The following is a 19,288-nucleotide window of genomic DNA, read 5'->3' on the forward strand; positions in this document are numbered from 1 at the left end:
TCAAAGCATAAAAAAATACAAATAAAACACGCTTTGACCTTCCATTAAATAGATTTTTCTATATCTTCCATCTTTTACACTTCACATAATAGCAAACAAATTTAAACGTTTATTTTTCTTTGAATTTAAATGGTATTTTTCTCTCTTTTTATTGGTGCAGTGGAGTTTCTAACTGTAAAGAGACTCCAACCCAAACCATGGAAACATTCACAATCGGTATGAAATTGCCTATGCAAGTAAACCTTCAGTGCTATGAAACATTGACGGCATCGTAGTCGACACAAAGACCGCTCCAAGCAATGATTTTCAAGTACAACAAATAAACATTTTGTCGTTTAACTCCTTTTTTTTCTCATTTTCCTTTGTCATACAAAAGACTTCAGAATTTCTGCATCTCAATAGTTTGTTTGAAAGTCATTAAAATCATTAAAAAGTAAATTAGAAAGCTACTGATCACATTAGACGTTTGTGAATGGGCTTTTAAGCGGGTCCAGCCCAAGTAGATCTGTAACCTGTACAGACAAAAACACGTAGTGAAAAGAACCATGCAATAAATGGCTTTAAGAGAGCTAACATAAGGCTGCTTACTATGACTAAGCTCTAATGTAGCGGATCTCAGTTTCAGGCAGTAAATGAGCACATAGGTTTAAAAACACATGCAGGAGACTAAAGCATCCCTTAGGATCGAAGGCAAAGAGAGAAAGAACAGAGGAATACAAAGTGCTAGAACCACTTGCAAACATCAGCCTGACACCCAAGTGTATACCTGTTCACTTGTTTTCTGCATATAAGTTACAACTTTTACAAAACAAAAAAAAATGCATACTGTAAATGTGGGATACTACAATAGTAAGTACTCAGGACCATTTTAAACTTAAAAGCAGTAGAAAAGCAAACCATCTTTCATTATGATTTGCACTGGTTGATGCTGCCCAATATTCAATCTGAATTTTGGCTCCGCAAAGACCTCATCAGACTGTAATGTGGAAATGAGCATATGTCGTTTCCTTAATTTACTACGTCGACCAATCAGATCTTCATCTGATCATTTATATCTCAGGTGGTTATGCAAGTAAGATCACTTGCCTTTCCTTTCGAGGAAAACACAAGAATAATAGTACTCAGGGGTTTCCTGCCAGTAGCCATATATCCATTTAAATAGCATAATTGCACCTCTTTTGTAAATGTGCATTTTCACAGCTTTAAAGTAATGCATGACAGGGGCTTGGATTAACTGACAAGAAATGTTATTTTGATTTGTGTCCAATGAGATAGTTCACACTAAAAGGAAAACGGTCACCATTTACTCACCCTCACGTCACTCCAAACACATATGAAATTAAATATTTACTTTTTCCAATAAAAGTCAATTAGGTCCAACGTTGCTTGAACGTTCTTCAAAATATCTTGAAAATAGAAAAAGGTTTGGAAAAGCATGAGCGTGAGTAAATGTTTTTTTTTTTTTGCGATAATTTAATTGGATATGATCTGTTCTTGAATCTCACATCACGATCTGGTTCAAAACGACCAAGCTAAAGTGTTATTGGGATTCAGAAAGCTGGCCAATCAACAGGACGAAGGGAGCAGTTCGAACGTAACACTGCCATCACAGCCTCTTGCAAGGCACTTAAGCTGACTCAAGAGGATGCTCCTTAGTTCATTTGAAAAGAACAAATAAAAAAATAACTACCTTTACTTCCTCTTCTCTAGTTTGCTCAGCCCTGTAACTCCACATCTGAGACATCCTGCACCATGAAACATTCACGGCACATTGTCTTCACTAATGAAAAAAAGAGACAATGAGGGAAAACAGTCGTGTATATATACACCTATATATATACATATATCTGTATATAAATGTATCTGTAGTTCTAATGCACGGTACTGTCATCGTAAATGATTTTGCCAGTGTCATCCATTTGAAGCATCTAAAAGCCATTGATCTAAAACATCCATTTCGTCCAAGAATCTTTCAACATAATGTTTAACTACATAGCACCATTTGTTTTAAAGAAACAGTCCAGCCCAAAATAACCCTTATCTCATTTAAAACCTGTATGACTAACTTTCTCTGTGAAACACAAAATACAAATTTGAAGAATGACGACAACATTTTTCTGAAGAATGATGAAAACCAGTTTCAGTTCCCATTGACTTTGGTATTGGTATTTTTCTTTGTTCATTCTTTAGAAGTCAATTTTGGTTTAGATCCCAACATTTACAGTAAATAAAATAATTTTCTTTTTTGGCTGGACTATCCCTTTAATGCCTCGCGCACAAACCACAGGTGGCATCTGTTTAAAAGAAAAAGAGTCAGGCTAAAAAGGAAAGGTCTTGCCAGCTTTAGTGTAGTAGAATAAAGTACCCAGAGTCAACGGAAGGAGAGATGAAGCGGAGGTTTTGTCTTTCCTAACTACCCAGCGTCAAAGCACCAACAAGTGTTTGCTTTCCTGTGGCATGCAAGGACACGTGGAGAAGAATATCCATTCATACTAAGCGATTGTATTAAGGCTTCATATCTGCACGCTGCCAGGGCATCTGAAAGGACAATCGTTATTCTGTGCTGCTCAATCGCACTGGACAACCGAGAAAACACAGAGAGACGATAACCTGGATTCCCTTGATGTTTCACACACTGGAACTGGAAAAACATCATTGATCTGTAAGGAATAAAAATAAAGATATATGTCCTGATTAGTGATAAACTGATATATTTCCAGCCAGGTTGATAATTTGCCAATATATGACTATTTTTAACCCATCGGTATTGGCTGACAGCCTTGTCGAAAATAAACATTGCGTAAATTGCTTCAAACTGAATACTCGGGAGTAAATAGTGTGTAAAATAAGGGAAATACTTAATCAGCACTTATCTGCTTATATATCACCATCAGTACTAGCCATATAAAAAAATAATAATTAGAAAAACATTGTAGAGCTAAAATGAATATTTCTTTCGATCATGAAGGATTTGCACGGTTAGTCTAGTGAGTTACGTGCATATCGAGAACACAAACCATGTCTCTGAAAAGTCTGTATAATGAGTACAAGACTCGTGTAGTGCTACGGTGAGGCCAAAATGTGAGTTCATAATAAAAAGAAAATAAAAAATATTCACATCCAGTGCATAATAAGGTATTCAGGCTATCATTTTAGCTCGCTGTGCATATAAGGAAGAAAAGAGAACAGAACCTTATCATCCGTCTAATACAAAGACCTGTGTGGCCAACTGAACTCAAAGAACAGGAACGCAATTTGAAAATCAGCACCATCAGATTCATACTGCTATGCCTCGGCTGCCTTTCGGGGGATTTAAAGTCGGTTTTGAGAGGAAAGGCCAGGTAGCAGACCAGAAAGTTTCATACCCTGTTTTTCTAGTGTTCTCAGAGGTTCCGTGCATTTTAGAAGGCATTTGTAGTTTTAAACAGGAAGACATGAACATCCCCATAAAAGCTCCTGAAGAGTGCAGAACGTATTTTTTTTTGTCTTTGAAGGTTTGTTTTCTGCAAAAAAATTGTAAGAAGTAATAATAAGAAGAAGAATTGAATCTCCAGGAGAAGAGCAGCACAATGGGGAGAGAAAAAAAAAAACTGTAGGACAAAACCCCAGCTATATTGTACAACCACTCTGGGCAATGATGGGCAAGAGTTGCCTCATATAAGGTAAAACACAAACAAAAACCAAGAGGAGGACAAAAAACATGTCTTTCCAGGTTGTTTTAGTGCTCTGAAGGTCATTTGTACATGAGGTTTGGGTGCTATGATTCTTCATGGCATAAAACAGGCAGTGCTTCCTACAAAAAGGGTTTTGTTTCTGCCCATTCCACCAGGGGCTGGGATCTGTCGGCTCAGTTTTGGGCATGGTGCCGGATGGTGTGAAAGATCCAGTCCATCTTGGTGGTCCATCCACCATGGTGAGCGTCATTCATCTGCTTCATGAAATAGTCTAAGGCCTCTTGCTCTGTTTTGTCCAGTGCCAGGGTCTTTCGGATGTAAGCGATGTCGTCGAAGGACTGCAGCTCTGGCATGCCTGAGCCCAGCATCATGGAGAAGAGATTTATGAAAAGGTTGGCATGCTGTCTGATAGCCAAGTAAGCCTTGTAGCACATCTCCTGGAACCTGCAGGGGGAGACAGTGAGATGTTCAGCTACCCTGCTGCATGTAAATAAAGTCCAAAAACTCAGAAAGGAGTAATGGGTTTATTAAATGAGTTTTTGGTTAAATGCCTGAAATGAGGTCTGTGGCTAACACAAGCTCAATGTTCCAATAGCTCAAAATATTTTCACATTTTATTCTACAAATTAAATTACACCACATTAGTGATTTCTTAAAACGTTTAGGTTTCTTGAAAAAGCCAGTAGCTAAGGCTACGTTCACACAAAGCCGGAGCTTACCCCAATCCTATCTTTTTTTTTTACCCTCGTTCTTAAAAAAAAATCCCGTCCACATGACGTCGTATCAAGAAATATCTGCGTCTCCACAAAACCAGTGAAATCGACTGAAAACGATCAAGTATACATGCCAGATCAGTATGTGGCGCTGTAACTTTGCCACAGAGATACACTAAAAATGAAGAAGAAGAATTGGAGCAAGCATGTGCATAAACCTTGCGCGCTGTATACAAACCATTGTTGTTGTTGCTCTTACGTGACGTAGCGGTGTCTGACTAGGGTTGACACGTGGGGCGATGACATCATCGTTTCAGAAAATATACGGATGGCCCCGTCCACATGAAAACGCAAAGACAGCGCTTTCAGATCTATCCACTCTGGAACCCGGTTTGAAAAAATAGCGGTTTCACCCTCCGAAAACGCCGGATCCGTGTGGACGAAACGCCTATCCGATGAAAAATTTGTGCATATTCACAGAAACTAGTAAAACTTAGGCCTAGTCCACACGGACACGGGTATTTTTATAGTTTCTTATAGAGTTTTTCCTCCTGCGTTTAAAAAAAAAATCCCGTCCACATGAAAACGCAAAAACATGCTGTCAAGCGCTGTCAAGAGCATGCCACACCAGCAGGCAGCGATATAACCCAAATTGTAAAGTCACCTTGGCCAATCAGAAGCAGTCAGCGGCGCACAATCTGACGTCAAACACAGCGGATAACGGCGCACATTCTGACGTCGCAAGGCAAAAACCCCGGTTATACTGTCCACACGACAACACTGCAACCGGCGTTTCTGAAAATGCTCACCCTGGCCGTAGTTTTCAAAAAAGTTCGGTTTCGGTGCCCTGAAACTGCGTTTTCGTGTGGACGAAAGGCCGAACCGCGTAAAAAAAGTCACGGTTATAAAAATACAAGTGTCCGTGTGGACAGGGCCTTAGCCTGATGAACCAAACATGTAAGAGTCCTAAACTTTTGTAGGTCGCAAAGATTACTTTCTGCAATAATCCAAAAGCTCATTTAAAAAAATCTAAAGATTTGTACAAATTTCAGGAGAATTTAAATGCTTTTCATATGAGACAACATTAAATCATTGTTTCATATGCTCTACATAAAAAAAAAATGATGAGCTCAAAACCTGTTTTTGAAGGCACTTTCAAAGCCTGTTCTTCCATTAGAGACTATTTCATCATTGGGTTATTTCACTGCTACTCCTCTGACACACACTGATACAAATCCTGCTTCTTTTTTTTTTTTTTTTTAAGCCTCCTTTGAGTCCCAAATGAAGCAGAGATTTGTAAGAAAGAGGAAGTCTGGAGAAGTGGCAGGAAACTTGGCAGCCGGCTTGCTGTCAGAGTATTGTTGGAGGAGGAAAGGCTGCTGGGATGGAGGCCCATTTTGAAAGCCTCTATTGTTCAACTCGATCTCTAACTGTCTCGGATAGTTAGCTGCCTGCCAGTTACTATGTTAATGTTGAAACACAAAGGATTTGTTTCTGCTAAGCTAAAACTGGAAAATAATGTGTAATGCTTCCAACATGCACATACACACCTCTCAAACTCTCTGGTTTTAGTGCACTCTTGGGTCCCTCCTTTGCTGATCACAATTAAGAAGTCTTGGGTTAACACAAACGGCACTCGCTCTCGCTTGTAACCAAACTTCTTCTTCTTGTGGTCCAAAAAGTGACCAAAATCTATATGAAACAGCTGCAGGAACACAAGCAAAAGGTCAATATGAGGATACTGATCATGAAAATGTTTCATTGCCATTAAGGCATCTAAAGATCAAGTTCATACCTGCCCATCATCCTTCACCATGATGTTACTGTTGTGTCTGTCACCGATGCCCAGAATGAAAGTAGCCACACAATAGCCAGCGCACGATCGTGTAAACAAGTCGATGGCCATGTCGTACCTATTAACACAGATCATTCCGTTACTAGATATTTGAATACTAGCCATTTGAATCTAATTTTCAATTTAATAGTGAAAATAATTATTCAAATATTTGCCACTCACATCTCGCCCCTATTCTTGTCCTTCAGCCACTGATGCAATGTTGAACTGTTAAACTGAAGCGCACCTTTTAGACCTCCTTTACACTGAATCTGCATGATGGTGTGGGAACTTCTCACCACCTCAATGAGACCCACGCAGTCTCCAATAGACAAGCAGCCATAGGGGAGCATTCTGGGATAATAGAGTTAATAGAAAATCTTTTCAAAATCACTCACGTCAAATTAAGATTAATACCCGGGTAACTACTATTTATATGGCTGAACAATGTTTTGGTTACCAGGCAAGAGGTTTAACTACTACACCCACATACCTCAGGTCCAGCCCCTGATTTTGCCAAATGTTCTCCATTATTCTGATGATCTGTAGTGTCAGCATGTCTTGCCGCAGGTCTGAGGAAAGGAAAAGTTTACCAAATAAAGACATCCATACAAAAAAAAGAAAAAAAAAAAAAAAACACACGAGAATAAAAATCTGACCATCCCCATTCTTAAAGATGATCTCATTGTTTTGGAAGAGAAGTTCGGACATGATGTCAGGATTTTCCCAGTTCAGCCAGAGCGGTCTCTTGGCAGAGGACATGATTCTGCAGTCTTCAAGTCTAACAGGCAAACAGAAAATCAAGTCACCAATCAAACAGACTACGGTTCAAAAGCATGTGGGTGAGTTTTTTTTATTATTTTTTTGCTCACCAAGACTGCATTTATCTGCTCAAAAATTCAGTAATATTGTGAAATTTGATTACAATTTCAAAAAACTGTTTTCTATTTTAATATATTTTAAAATGTTATTTATTCCTGTGATTTTTCAGAAATTATTCTAATAAACTAATTTGCTATTCAAGAAACATTAATATCAATGTTGAAAACAGTAACCGGTTCTGCTTTTAGGAAGAAACCGTAGGAAGTTCAAAAGAACAGCACGGATTAGAAAAAGACCATTTAGTAACATTATAAATGTCTTGACTGCCATGCTTAATGTTGCCGTAAAACTGACATGTCTGCTAAATGAAAATACATTCTCTCAGCGGTAAATACTGCACAGTGTGGGACTCACCGTAGATTACCCAGCTGGTGGGCGGGGTTGAGTGGAGAGGTGAAATTTTGGAGGGCATCCATGAAGTCTGGTCGCTTCATCTGCTCCACCAGGAACTTCATTTGCACCTGAAAAACCAAAACAAATACACTTTCAAATAAAAGTCAGTCAATAGATAAAAATATCATTCTAAAGTCAACATCAGAGCAATGAATGATCTTAGTTTTTTAGTTAATATTATTGATTTTTCTATTTTCTACTGCCCTATTATCGATTTCCCACTACACCAGGAGGCAGGTGCAATAAAAATTAAAAATAAAAATGCATTTATCGATAGTTTTATCACATATTAAAAATGACTACTTACTTCTTGATCATTTTTGTTCCATAATTAATAACTCCTAGTTTTTAATTTTAATTGTTACAATTTTTTTATTTATTTATCAAACTGCACATTCATGAATCCTTTTATCCACATGCTAACAGCTGCTTACTTGATCTTTTTTTTTTTTCAATTTATTTATACATTTCCCAGTTGATTTCTTGATTCCTTAACTGATTTTTCAATGAAATAATTGATTTGAGCCCCCATTAGATCAAAAGAGCTTCTCGATCCTTATTCACAACAAATGCAAAACAACGTAATTGGCTAATGAACTTAAGGCTTAACTACATAACATCAAGTGGGATGTTTATTGTAATGCCTGAATGCTTTTTAAGGATCACCTCATAGACGTTGTATGCTCCATAAAGACTCTCCTAATATAACCTCACATGCCCATGCAACTACCTTTTAGGTGAGGTGAGAAGGTCAAGGGTTGAGTTTACCTTCTGGGTTTCATCCTTCTTCTCCTGTTTGAGAATGTCTGTGAGGTTGATGAGCTTCTCCATGGCTTCCACCTGTCTGCTCAGGTGCTTCAGGTACATGCCACATGCCCGACAGTATGACTCCAGCAGCAGACCAAACCGCTGACTCACGGTTTTATTGTGCATTTCTGACCTGCAACCCCACAAGATAGGTAACAATTTGAACTTCATTTGGAACTTCAGAAACATGTTTATGATGTTTAGGTCAGTGTACGTAAAAACCCTGATAGAAAAGAGAACAAAAAGAGGAAATCTCTTACTTTAAATGCCAAAAGAAGAAGTGCCCAATCCTCTGGTTGGTAAGAGCTTTTTTCAGCAGAAATCGCACCAGTGGGTTATCAAGATACTGCTCATACTTCAAAACCTTCAACAAATGTAAAGTGAAACATTGAAAAAAAAACCTAAAAGTAAACACACAAGGACATTAATATTGAATAAATGATTATATCAGACTTACCTGAACCAACTGAATGAGGTACTGCGAGAGTTTGTCATCAGTCAGATACTTCTCAAGGCACCGAACTGCGAAGTCTCGGATCATTGGATCAGGATAGTTACAGTCAAGCAACTCCATGGCTTGTTCCGGCTTTATTGCGGGCCAGTCTTTAAGAAGGCAAAACATCTGTGCAACTTCATCCCTGGAATTCCACTTCACCGCCAGAAGAATCTTGGGCAGGATTTCTGGAATATTTACACAATACTGCCTAGAGTAAAAGAAACACAAATACAGTTTTAAATCAACTTTTCTACCAAGAGGCACCAAAATGAGTAGAGCTAATGGGGGCGTTAGACTACCGGTGTCTCCATAAGAAGTCTTTTTCCTGCTCCGTGATCTCAGATAGCGGGTCCCTGTTGCTCAGCTGTCGAAGTTGCTCTATATCAGCCTCCGTCATGGCATGGTCTCGCGCGAGTCTGCTGCTCTGTAAGTCAGATGAGAAACTCAATTAATAAACAGAACAACTTAGAAAGAAAAATAAATTCAGTCATATTTTATTAATGATTAATATTCACTTAATAATATTTAAAATATTGTAATATTAACAAATATATTCATTTTCTCCATTTTATTTTATATACATAAGCATTCAAAAATTTGGGGTCAGAAAGAATTACGAAATGCATACTTTTACTCAGAAAGGACACTTCATTATTCCACAGAAACTATATCAATATTGTGTTTCTTTAGCAGCAAATCATCATATCAGAAATTAGTATCATTTGACAATGTGAAAATTCAGCTTTGTCATCACAGGAGTAGATTACATTTTAAAAATGTATTAAAATAGAAAACAGTTATTTGAAATTGTAATATTTCACAATATTTAATTTTTTATTTTTGATCAAATAAAAGCAGCCTAGTGAGCATAAGAGACTTCTTTTTAAAGTACTCAAATTCTTGAACAACAGTGTACTTTCAATGTGAATAAACCTCAATCACGGTTCAGAAATTAGCTTTTGAGCAACAATCTTTGCAAGACAGACCTAATATGACGTCTGTTGTCATTAAACAATGGTGTCTGCTTTTGTAGAATTGATGCATCAGTGATTTTAACAAGAAAGCAGTAGTTTTAAAGCCGTGAAGTGTACTGTCACTGCTGAAATCTATAACAAAATCAAATGAATGAACATGATAATTAATAATTGGAATAATGACACGGACTCGTGAGGTGACCGTAGAAAATGACAGATGTTTCTCATGCTCCTCAGGCTTGTAAAGGGTATTAATAGCAGCAGGAAGTGTGTCAGAATTATTAATTAATTAGGATGTGTGTGTCTGTAAGCTCACCTGTCCAGACTGACAGTAATTGTATCCCATCTCCCTGGATATTATCCAGTTAGCATGATCCTCAATCGTGGCCATGTCAGGGTACTTTACAGGGGAGCTGAAATAGTCGAACTCCAGCTCCAGACATGGGGTTTCCTAGAGTAAATATAAATTAAGAAATGAAATATACAGCAAAACACAGTAAAGTTTTATTTAGTTACTTGATTTGTTAATAAGAACTAATATGGTTTTAGCATCTATGCAGATACACTACTGAATTTTGTATTAAGGCCATTAGATCTTTCTTGTAAATAAAAAATAACCAAATAAATAAAATAAACAAAATACTGAATAAACAGATTTGGAACATACGCTCTTGATTAACCATGTCAGCTCAGATTAGACAACACAGAGGAATCGTATTAGAGCTTATTAAAGTGTCTCAGTGCTCAAAGAGGTTATGCAAGAGAGGAAACCTTATTAGGGTTGGAGCCTGTGACCCCAATTGGGTTGAGGAGGTCTTCAAGACCGTGTGGTACTGGCCACAGGTTCAGTGCCATCTTTCCTGAGACCAGAGTGTGCGTGTAGTCAAACAAGTTGACGTTTCCCCAGGCCAGTGGACAGTGCTCCTGTAGAAGATCATTTAAATGTTCATTTCAAAGCCTTCTGAAGCAAATACTATTAGAACAATTCTGTTTTTTTTTATTAATTAACATTTAAGTTAATTTTAGTTTTGTTATGTGCTTTTGTCTATTTATTTTTTTAATTGTTTTTTGTTTTTTTTCTATTTCTATTTAGCTTGAACTTATTTTTATTTCAGGTTTAATTGCAGTAATTTCAGTATTTCAACAAACTTATTTGTGACCCTGGAGCACAAAACCAGTCTTAAGTCGATGGGGTATATTTTTAGCAATAGCCCAAAAAAACATTGTATGGGTCAAAATTATTGATTTTTCTTTTATGCCAAAAATCATTAGGATATTAAGTATAGATCATGTTCCACGAAGATATTTTGTAAATTTCCAACCGTAAATATATCGACACTTAATTTTTGATTAGTAATATGCATTGCTAAGAACTTCAGTCATCAAGGCGATTTTCTCAGTATTTAGATTTTTTTGCACCCTCAGATTCCAGATTTTCAAATAGTTGCGTCTCAGCCCAATATTGTCTGATCCTAATAAACCATACATCAATGGAAAGCTTATTTATTCTTATATGATATATAAATCTCAATTTTGAAAAATTCACAGTTTCTTTCAATGTAGATTCTCATTGATAATTTATATTTTATTAAAAATTTATTTCAATTAACAATTTTAGAGTTCTTTCACACTTGGTTCACTTGCCTGGTCTTAACCCTAACTCGATTGCTCCCCCCTCTGGACTGCATTCATATTATATTATGTGGGTCCGAACCGCGATTCGTTTGCGTAATCAATCCAGCAGCTGTTTACCCGATTGCTTAGTAACAACAGTGCAGGAGAAGGTGGACAATGCATAACATTGCTCTCTGCACTTTTATATATTTAAGTTTTTGAACCAACGTAAATAACGGCATTTACGTCTGTAATACGAATGTACTGCAAATGCTCTAAAGAACAATGAAGGTATACAGAAATACTACATATAGCTCTCTGTCTGCAAGCACATCAGTCACGCTCATCCGGAAAGTAAGTGCAACACAAACAAATACAATATTTTATCAAATAATACGTCGGTTAATTTCTGCGATTTGGTATGATTGCGTTCCCATCAGCAGTGAACCCTACCGGAGTTCACATGATCCGTACCCCAGACCAACCTTTTTAAGCGGACACGGGTACGGTTCACGGGTGCGCACCCGAGATCGGAAGACAGCGTTCATATCATCAACAAACTGACCTGACGTCAATCTAACCTGGGTGCGCACCAAAAGTGCTAGAGTGAAAGCACCCTTAGTTTACCATAACAACAGAAAACCAAATCATCACCTCTTTTGCCCCCTTCCTTCCTTTCACAGAGCAGATGGAGAGACAGAGGCGAGCTGCCCGGGGGATGTCAGGAATGTACATGTCATAGGTCAGCCACTCGTTCCACCTGGAGACAGAAAGAGAAGATGCTATCCATTTTTTTAAATATAGAATTTTGCATTTCAAATATCTAACACTTTTGAAAGTCATATTACTGGGCATGACATCAGGGGTCGGGCAACCTTCAGCCACCACAGGCCTGGTGAGGGCACTCGCTGGCAAGAGAATTAATATGACTAATTACCATGTAGCCAGGGCACACAAGACTGAAGAAAATCTATTTACTTGTGCTTCCCACTAACAGCATGGACCTAGTCGTTGGAGTTGGGTGGTACAAAGCCACTTACACACACAAAGGTAAATGCGATTTTTATTTTATTTCTCAGTTTATATTTCAGTATAATTCTATTATTTTTTTTTTTAGGAATTGCGAGTATAAATCTCGCAATTGCATTTCATTAATGTAAAATTTTATTCTGTGTAATAAAATGAATATGAAATGGAACGCACCAAAAAATGTATTGAACAAAATGTGCATTTTGTCATATAAACAGATCCTTTCATCCATGAAATAGAGATGTAAACTCAGAATTCTGACAAAAAAAAGTCTAGATTGCAAAATACATACTAATAATTGCAAGACAGAATTATGAGATAAAAAGTCCCAACACTTTCGCTCAGTAATGTATCAAATGCAGTATCAGATACGACCAGTGATTGCTCGGTACCTTGGGTTTGAACACGGCACACGCTGTGTATTGACATTATCACACAACTGTTCTCCACCATGGTAGATCCCCGTCCGCACATAAATCTGAAACAAAAGGTAAAAACTAATTAGCAAACAGCCTCTTAGATTAAGCAAATACTAGTGCAGAAAATTATAAGAAACAACACCCAAACAGCTTCCTGTTCTTTGGCAGTATGAAACTTCTCCTACCTTACTAGACCCTCCCCAATCATTTTGTATAATAAAATAATTTCAGAATACAAAAAGACATCAGCTAAGCACCTTGTCAATGTCCCGAATATTCACATTGACGTATGTGGCACAAAGGACACGTATCCTTAGAGTGCTGTTAATTGTCCAGAGGGATTTGGTGGAGGCCTCTCCGTTCATGTAAGGCGTGGCGGTGGAGATGCGGCGGGCGTAGGAGGGCATGGTGAAGTTGTCCATAGGCAGCTGAGAGTAAAGACTGTCCTTGGACATAAGCATGAGGTTTGGCAGCCGATTCAGCATAATGCAACTCCGTACATACTGACAGAACCGGAAACAGAGAAACAGAGAGATATTTTGTACATAAAGCCACATAAATAGCACATCGCATGGACTGTTAAGTCATCCAAAATCTCCAGAGCTATTTTTAGTGTCCTAAACACTAATTCTGGCAGTACTTTTTGATGGGATGATTTTAACTTCAAATGCAGCCAGATACTCACACTACTCATTTGCATTCTGTGTACTGGCTGGTTTTTGAGATAATGAAAGCCTGGAACAAACACATGACTAGTGCCAAAACCCTGAAAAAATCTTGAGATGACTACAAATTTCAGATGGCTAATTAATCAGTGTCCAGTATGAAACTACAAAACTGTACTCAAGATGAAAATATCATGAGAACACGCACAATTTTTTATAAAACATAAACAGAATAAAAGACGGTTATTTAAGAGAGACCAAACGGGTCTAGATACCTTGTACTGACTAATGGGGTACTTTTCCAACAGGTACTCGTCACAGCCGCAGACTTTCAGGATGTATTTGCCCTGATATTCTTGCACGCACATCTTTAGCTGCTCGGCGGACAGCAGCATGCTCCTGGTCTTTTTCCTGATGGCTTCAGCGATCACATGCTCCGGTACGCAATCGTGATTGATTTTTAGTGTGTATTTTTGCTTGTCGTTGTTGGGAGAGACAATCACCCAGATGACCACAATGATTTGACCTAGCACACAAAGAAGACCAGAGCGTTAACAGGAACAGCATTACTGAATTGAGTCCTTCAAGCATTAAGCATGAAAGAACAAACAATTAACCCCACATGTCAACTGAGTGTGTTAAAAAGAAAGGCTGGATATTGAATGCATCCCAATGAAGTTGTCAGGGAATGAACTTAATGGAGTTAAGTTGGTTGTGCATGCCTCCCTCCAGGGTAAGAGGAAACAGAGGAGCGAAAGCAAAAAACAAGCATCATATGCTTCATGACTACTACTATTACAACACAGGCCCATTCGCATATGAAAGAAAACAACATGGCTGCACTACAAAACTTTCTGGAATGACTCTACACTATGAAGATTACAGACCGTTCTCATCCCAAGGCGTCATGTACTGACCCTTTTGACATTTCGTCAACATCCTACGCACATGGCACCCTCTAGCATCAATATTAGAAGCAGATAAAAATGGGCCAGAAGGCGCCTCCTAGCGGTCTAACCCTAACCCTCACCCTAACCCTAACCTTAACCCATAATCTGTGTCTCATATTGACGCTAGAGGGTGCCATATGCGTAGGATGTTGACGAAATGTCAAGAGGGTCAGTATATGACGCCTTGGGATGAGAATGCGTTAAAGATTACCACTGGCCTCAGGGTAGAAACCATAAAGAATGTTATTCCATGTTATTTTCAACCTCAGAATCAAGGTGCCGCTGTCTGTGGCATGCTGTTGATAACCACAGCCAATTAATTATGTTGACTGGTCTGTCAATGTGTATCAACAAAAACACAATGAAAGCCTAGCAGGCAGTTGGGTAGCAGCATTATTACATGTATAAAACATGCAAATATCAAAAGTGGCAGTTCAATAATGTGCTAGCATGAGACTAGTGTGGTAAATCATTATATCAAATATAAAATCTGTATTTCCAGCTTGACTATATTTGAAATATTTTAATTTATATATATTTTACTTAACATTTCCTTTATTATGCACTTTTAATTCACTGTAAAATAAAGATTAAAAAAAGATAATTTTATTTATCCGAGTAATGATGCATTGCAAACTAATTGTTAAATCAATCAATATAGAAGTTAAAAACCTAAACAAGGTTATTTTTGCATAATATACCCACAGGAATAACAGAAAAGGACCTTGAACCGTAATTAGGATTGTCAACTTCAGAAAATTTAAATAAGGGACAACTGTGACTCTGTATGGGAAAATAAGTGACAGAATAAGGGATGCTTAAAATATCTGTTCTGTACCACAAAGTATGTCATTTCCGTGTCTACAGTTAAGTATGTGTATAAAAGGTTGTCAGAAATGATCACAACAGTTTTACTTAACCTATGTACTTTTATTTTTAAAATAAAGTTTAATATCATTAAACCTTATTTTAAAATGTAAAATTAAACCTGACAGCAAATGTCAAGCATATTACATGCAAAGCATCAGCCTGAGTAAATTTGACCACTATAGAATTGTGATTGCACAAGTGGTGTAGTAATTTAATACGTGAATATACTGTGAAATTACAAACTGCAGTTCGTATAGCTTCATACGGAACGCTTCTCTGATGCACTAATTATGGGACAATTCCATGTTATACGGAAGGGGTTGGCAACCCTAACCGGAATACACCGTTCTGCAGTTGAGTTCTGCAAATTCTGCCCACAGAAATTACATTGGTAAGTCAAAAGCAGAAGTGCCTAAAAAGGTTCAAAAGAAGGTCATACATAGCTCAAGAAAGACTTTTTTAGCTCTTGAAGAAAATGTGAGTTTGCATGGCCAAACACCATTCAAAATTTCAATGTTAGGTTGTTCTGAGTAGTTCCCATGTTGTTATGCGTTTTCTTGGTGGACTTTCAAACCACCTAGCAACTGTATAATGTCTCAGCCAAAGGAAAATTCTAAGTCTGTTCACTTAAGTAATAGCCTTGCATAATTCGAGGTATCATACCCATTCAACAGCGGGCGGGACAAGTTACGCCAAAGATTAAAACTTAAAACCACTAATAGCAATAATGTTTTACAGAAGAATTCATGCAAGTAAATGACAACATGCCATTTGGTCCAAAATATTTAAATGAAAAATAATCCAGAATATTTTTGTAAAAGAACAAACCTACCTTTGTCTAATTTGCCAAATATATGCTTTGGAAGCTCTGATGAAGACTCCACGTTAGGAGGATAAACATACAGTGCTCGACTGTGTGACCCACTGGCATCTCGCAGCTCTACTGAGTCTTTGCAGACATTAAGAATATTTCTCCTAAAGTCCTGCACCTCAGGATCCTTCACTAGATCAAACTCGCACACCGGCATGCCGATGGCAAAACCTGAAACACATTTAAAAAAAAACATCATCTTACAACAAGGTAAGAAGAAGAAAGAGATGTCTTTCATCTCAAATTTCTCAGAAAAATATTTGAGATAAATCAAAGACAATAACTTCAAGTCATGCAAATATGCATATGGTTATTAAAAGAAAAACCAGCCCCCGTGTGAGGTCTTACCAATTTCTCTGTTGAGGATTTTTTCCTCTCTGTTCCCTACTGGTTCTATGACCTTTAGGAAGGGCTGGAACAGCCGAAGGTCGCAAAGTCTTCTGGTCTCATCGTAGAACTCCTCACGCTCCGCCTCTTGCGTTACACTGACGAAAATATAGGACGTCTCCTCCTGCAGCAGGTGGTGGAGGGGGTACTTCCTTGCCTCCTTAAACAGTTCATGTTTGATTGTGATGAGGGTGGCCTCCCGGAGGCACTCTAGTGTCAAGATCATGCCATTGGGAAGTAGACAGTCTACCAGAATCCTGGGGGGCATCAAATGGATGCCCCATAGTTCCCCCGAGGAGGGTCTTGGAGGCATGATGTGTTGTCCTCACAATCTTTAACAGCGGGGGGGGCGGGGGGGGGACTCCAACCTCTTCTTCACCTGAGGGAGAAGAGGATGCAAAAAGTTTGATTTGGCAACATGTTTGACATCGTGCACTGTTTTTAATAACAACAAAAATCAACGGAAAAGACAAAATGTTTAGCGTTGCAAACTATATCTCAGATAAACAAGTCAGCTTGTCTCAAAATGAAGGATCAATTTATGAAGCAATTTATGAAGGATCATGTGACACTAAAGACTGTAATTGTGGCTGCTAAAAATCACTGAAATAAATAGCATTTTAAAATATATTAAAACAGAAAACAGTTGTTTTAAATTGTAATCATATTAAAATATTACTTTTACAATATTACTGTTTTTTTACTGTACTTTTCATTAAAAAGCAGCTTTGGTAAGCATAAGAGACTTCTTTCATAAGCATTTAAAAAAATCTTACCAATCCCAAAGTTTTGAATGATACCCAAATGACAAACAATAGTGACACCAATGAAGCCAATAGAATAATGTAATGCGGTCACATCACTGACATCAGTCTTAATAAATAAAAAAAACATGCTTACAGGAAGTTCAGTACAACCCAACAACAATGAGTCACTGAGCAATGAAAGAAATGTATCACACTGTGAGAGAGGAGAGATATTTCAACATAACATACAGCCAAAAACATTAAGGAACTTCATACTAAAGTGGATTACTTGTCTTTCCCAGAAAACATGAGAAAAGACAGACACCCGTATGCATCTCCTAGGTATAAGGCTGCTAAAAGCGATTCACCAATCTGACAAACTGCACTTTTCACCATGTTAATGCGGGATCTGAAATTATTGGATTTTAAAACTAGGCCATGTGAGATGAACTTGTCAGATTGTTTGTCCTGACTATACTCCGATGTAGTTTTGCCAGTTTATTCATGTAAAACACCATGCAAATGTTTATTACAGAGCTGTGCGAATCTTGGGAACGCCACCCTTTCACACTTTTTATTGCTAGACATCTCTTCAGAGTAAAAAGAAAGCAGATGAATCCATATTTCCATAAGATGGTGGTATTTGTGCTTACCTGATTCTGATGTTAGGGCTGTATGTAAATGTCCATCATAGTTCAGACTTTCATCTGATCTGTTTGCTTTATAACTTCTCTTTAGGTCCAGTTAAATATTCTGTAACAACTGAAAGGAGGACAATCATTCAGTGTCTAGTGGAAAGTGGACTAACAACTCCAACAAACCTCCACAGCAGTGTTAAGAGACAGAAATGGGAAGATAAAGAGATTATGAGGTTTATCATTCTTGCATATGAAAGGACCAAGCCACAATGGCAGAGAACCAGTTGCTAGAATTAAATGTCTATAAACTGCATACAAGTCGGTTTTATTGATCAATTTTTATTGTCATTAATCAAAACAAATAAAACCTGAATCGTGACGGAGTAGAAACATGAGCTAAAGTGTCTATAAACCGGCTTCCTGCTAACGTTACACCGCTAAACAAGTGTTTCATAAAAAAAAAAAAACAAGGTTAATTTTATAACAAGAACGTTTAAGCTAGCAATACCAGACATAACACACTAATTAAAAGGAAACTGCCGTTTAAATTTGATAAAGAGCTTAAAAATTCCAAAATAAAATGAGATCTTGTTTAGCGTGTAAATAATTCATAAAGATGGATTATTTCTTTAAACATTAAGATGTTGATTACTTTAGCCACCTAGCCGGTAGGCTAATCCGCTAGACTATCCCGATAATTTCAGATAAAAACATGCAGTAATATCCCCCGCAAACAGTATAGTCAGAAAAAACACATACACTTTAAAATAACACCAGCTTGGTTATTCAAACGATAAAGGAATAAACACATATCTCACGTTTATATGTATAGCTAATATGGGTATGTACCGGAGAGCTGTTGTGAGGTAATCCGCTGTTGGTGTTCAGTCGCTCGTTCAGGGCAGTAATTCCAGCGCGGGGCTTTGCTGGGCCTCTAGCCGCCCCACTCTGACACGCACCGCCTCTCCATCATCACAGCAGCAGCGGCGGATCGCGAGCAATGTTTTGACACAAATCATTCATCACCGAGGGAGAACGACGAAATACATGCTGTTCAATATCCCATGGATTGGATAAAAATAGCAAGAAACGCTGTCACGACGGAATAAGGGAGGATCCTGGGAATAAACAAGCACCAAAGCGTCCAAATAGAAGAGGGAGGGTGACTTTTACTGTCTATGGGTGACTGCTTAAGAGCGAGTGAGTGGAGGAGTGAGTGAATGAGTGAGTGAGTGAGAGAGAGAGAGAGAGAGAGAGAGAGAGAGAGAGAGAGAGAGAGAGAGAGAGAGAGAGAGAGAGAGAATGCCAAAATTCATTTTTTCCCTT

The 19,288-nt window shown here is 37.9% G+C and overlaps 1 protein-coding gene across 5 annotated transcripts; it reads right to left on the reverse strand.

The window, feature by feature from the left end:
* Nucleotides 1–2,124: 2,124 nt before the first annotated feature.
* LOC132119604 (phosphatidylinositol 4,5-bisphosphate 3-kinase catalytic subunit alpha isoform-like) lies at nt 2,125–19,124 on the reverse strand. 5 transcript variants are annotated; one of them, XR_009426173.1, is made up of 22 exons: nt 18,812–19,124; nt 17,978–18,086; nt 16,540–16,957; nt 16,153–16,362; nt 13,776–14,026; nt 13,093–13,338; nt 12,809–12,894; nt 12,042–12,147; nt 10,545–10,697; nt 10,090–10,224; nt 9,099–9,223; nt 8,761–9,007; nt 8,564–8,667; nt 8,265–8,436; nt 7,458–7,564; nt 6,881–7,002; nt 6,715–6,793; nt 6,405–6,575; nt 6,183–6,300; nt 5,938–6,092; nt 3,366–4,118; nt 2,125–2,660 (listed from the first exon to the last, which is right to left on the reverse strand). XR_009426173.1 is itself a non-coding variant. In XM_059529715.1 (21 exons), the coding sequence occupies exons 3-21, from the start codon at nt 16,889–16,891 to the stop codon at nt 3,848–3,850; spliced, it is 3,210 nt and encodes a 1,069-aa protein (XP_059385698.1). In that variant the 5' UTR covers nt 16,892–16,957; nt 17,978–18,077; nt 18,812–19,124; the 3' UTR covers nt 2,991–3,847. The 5 variants fall into 5 exon arrangements, 4 of the variants coding, with proteins under 4 accessions (XP_059385698.1, XP_059385695.1, XP_059385697.1 ...); XM_059529715.1 differs by lacking the exon at nt 2,125–2,660 and having other exon boundaries at nt 2,991–4,118; nt 17,978–18,077; XM_059529712.1 differs by lacking the exon at nt 2,125–2,660 and having other exon boundaries at nt 2,991–4,118.
* Between the last annotated feature and the right edge of the window lie 164 nt (nt 19,125–19,288).

Source organism: Carassius carassius, chromosome 38 (genome assembly GCF_963082965.1).
Source record: "Carassius carassius chromosome 38, fCarCar2.1, whole genome shotgun sequence".
NCBI classification, from domain to species: Eukaryota; Metazoa; Chordata; class Actinopteri; order Cypriniformes; family Cyprinidae; genus Carassius; species Carassius carassius.

What these genes read in the sequence shown, in the direction of transcription:
- LOC132119604 (XM_059529716.1), bottom strand. Translation starts at nt 16,891, where the DNA reads ATGCCTCCAAGACCCTCCTCGGGGGAACTATGGGGCATCCATTTGATG. An exon ending in ATATTCGGGACATTGACAAG is followed by an intron (nt 12,895 to 13,092) that starts GTGCTTAGCTGA and finishes CTTTTGTTTCAG; the next exon opens with ATTTATGTGCGGACGGGGAT. An exon ending in TTCTTCTTTTGGCATTTAAA is followed by an intron (nt 8,437 to 8,563) that starts GTAAGAGATTTC and finishes GTGGGGTTGCAG; the next exon opens with GTCAGAAATGCACAATAAAA.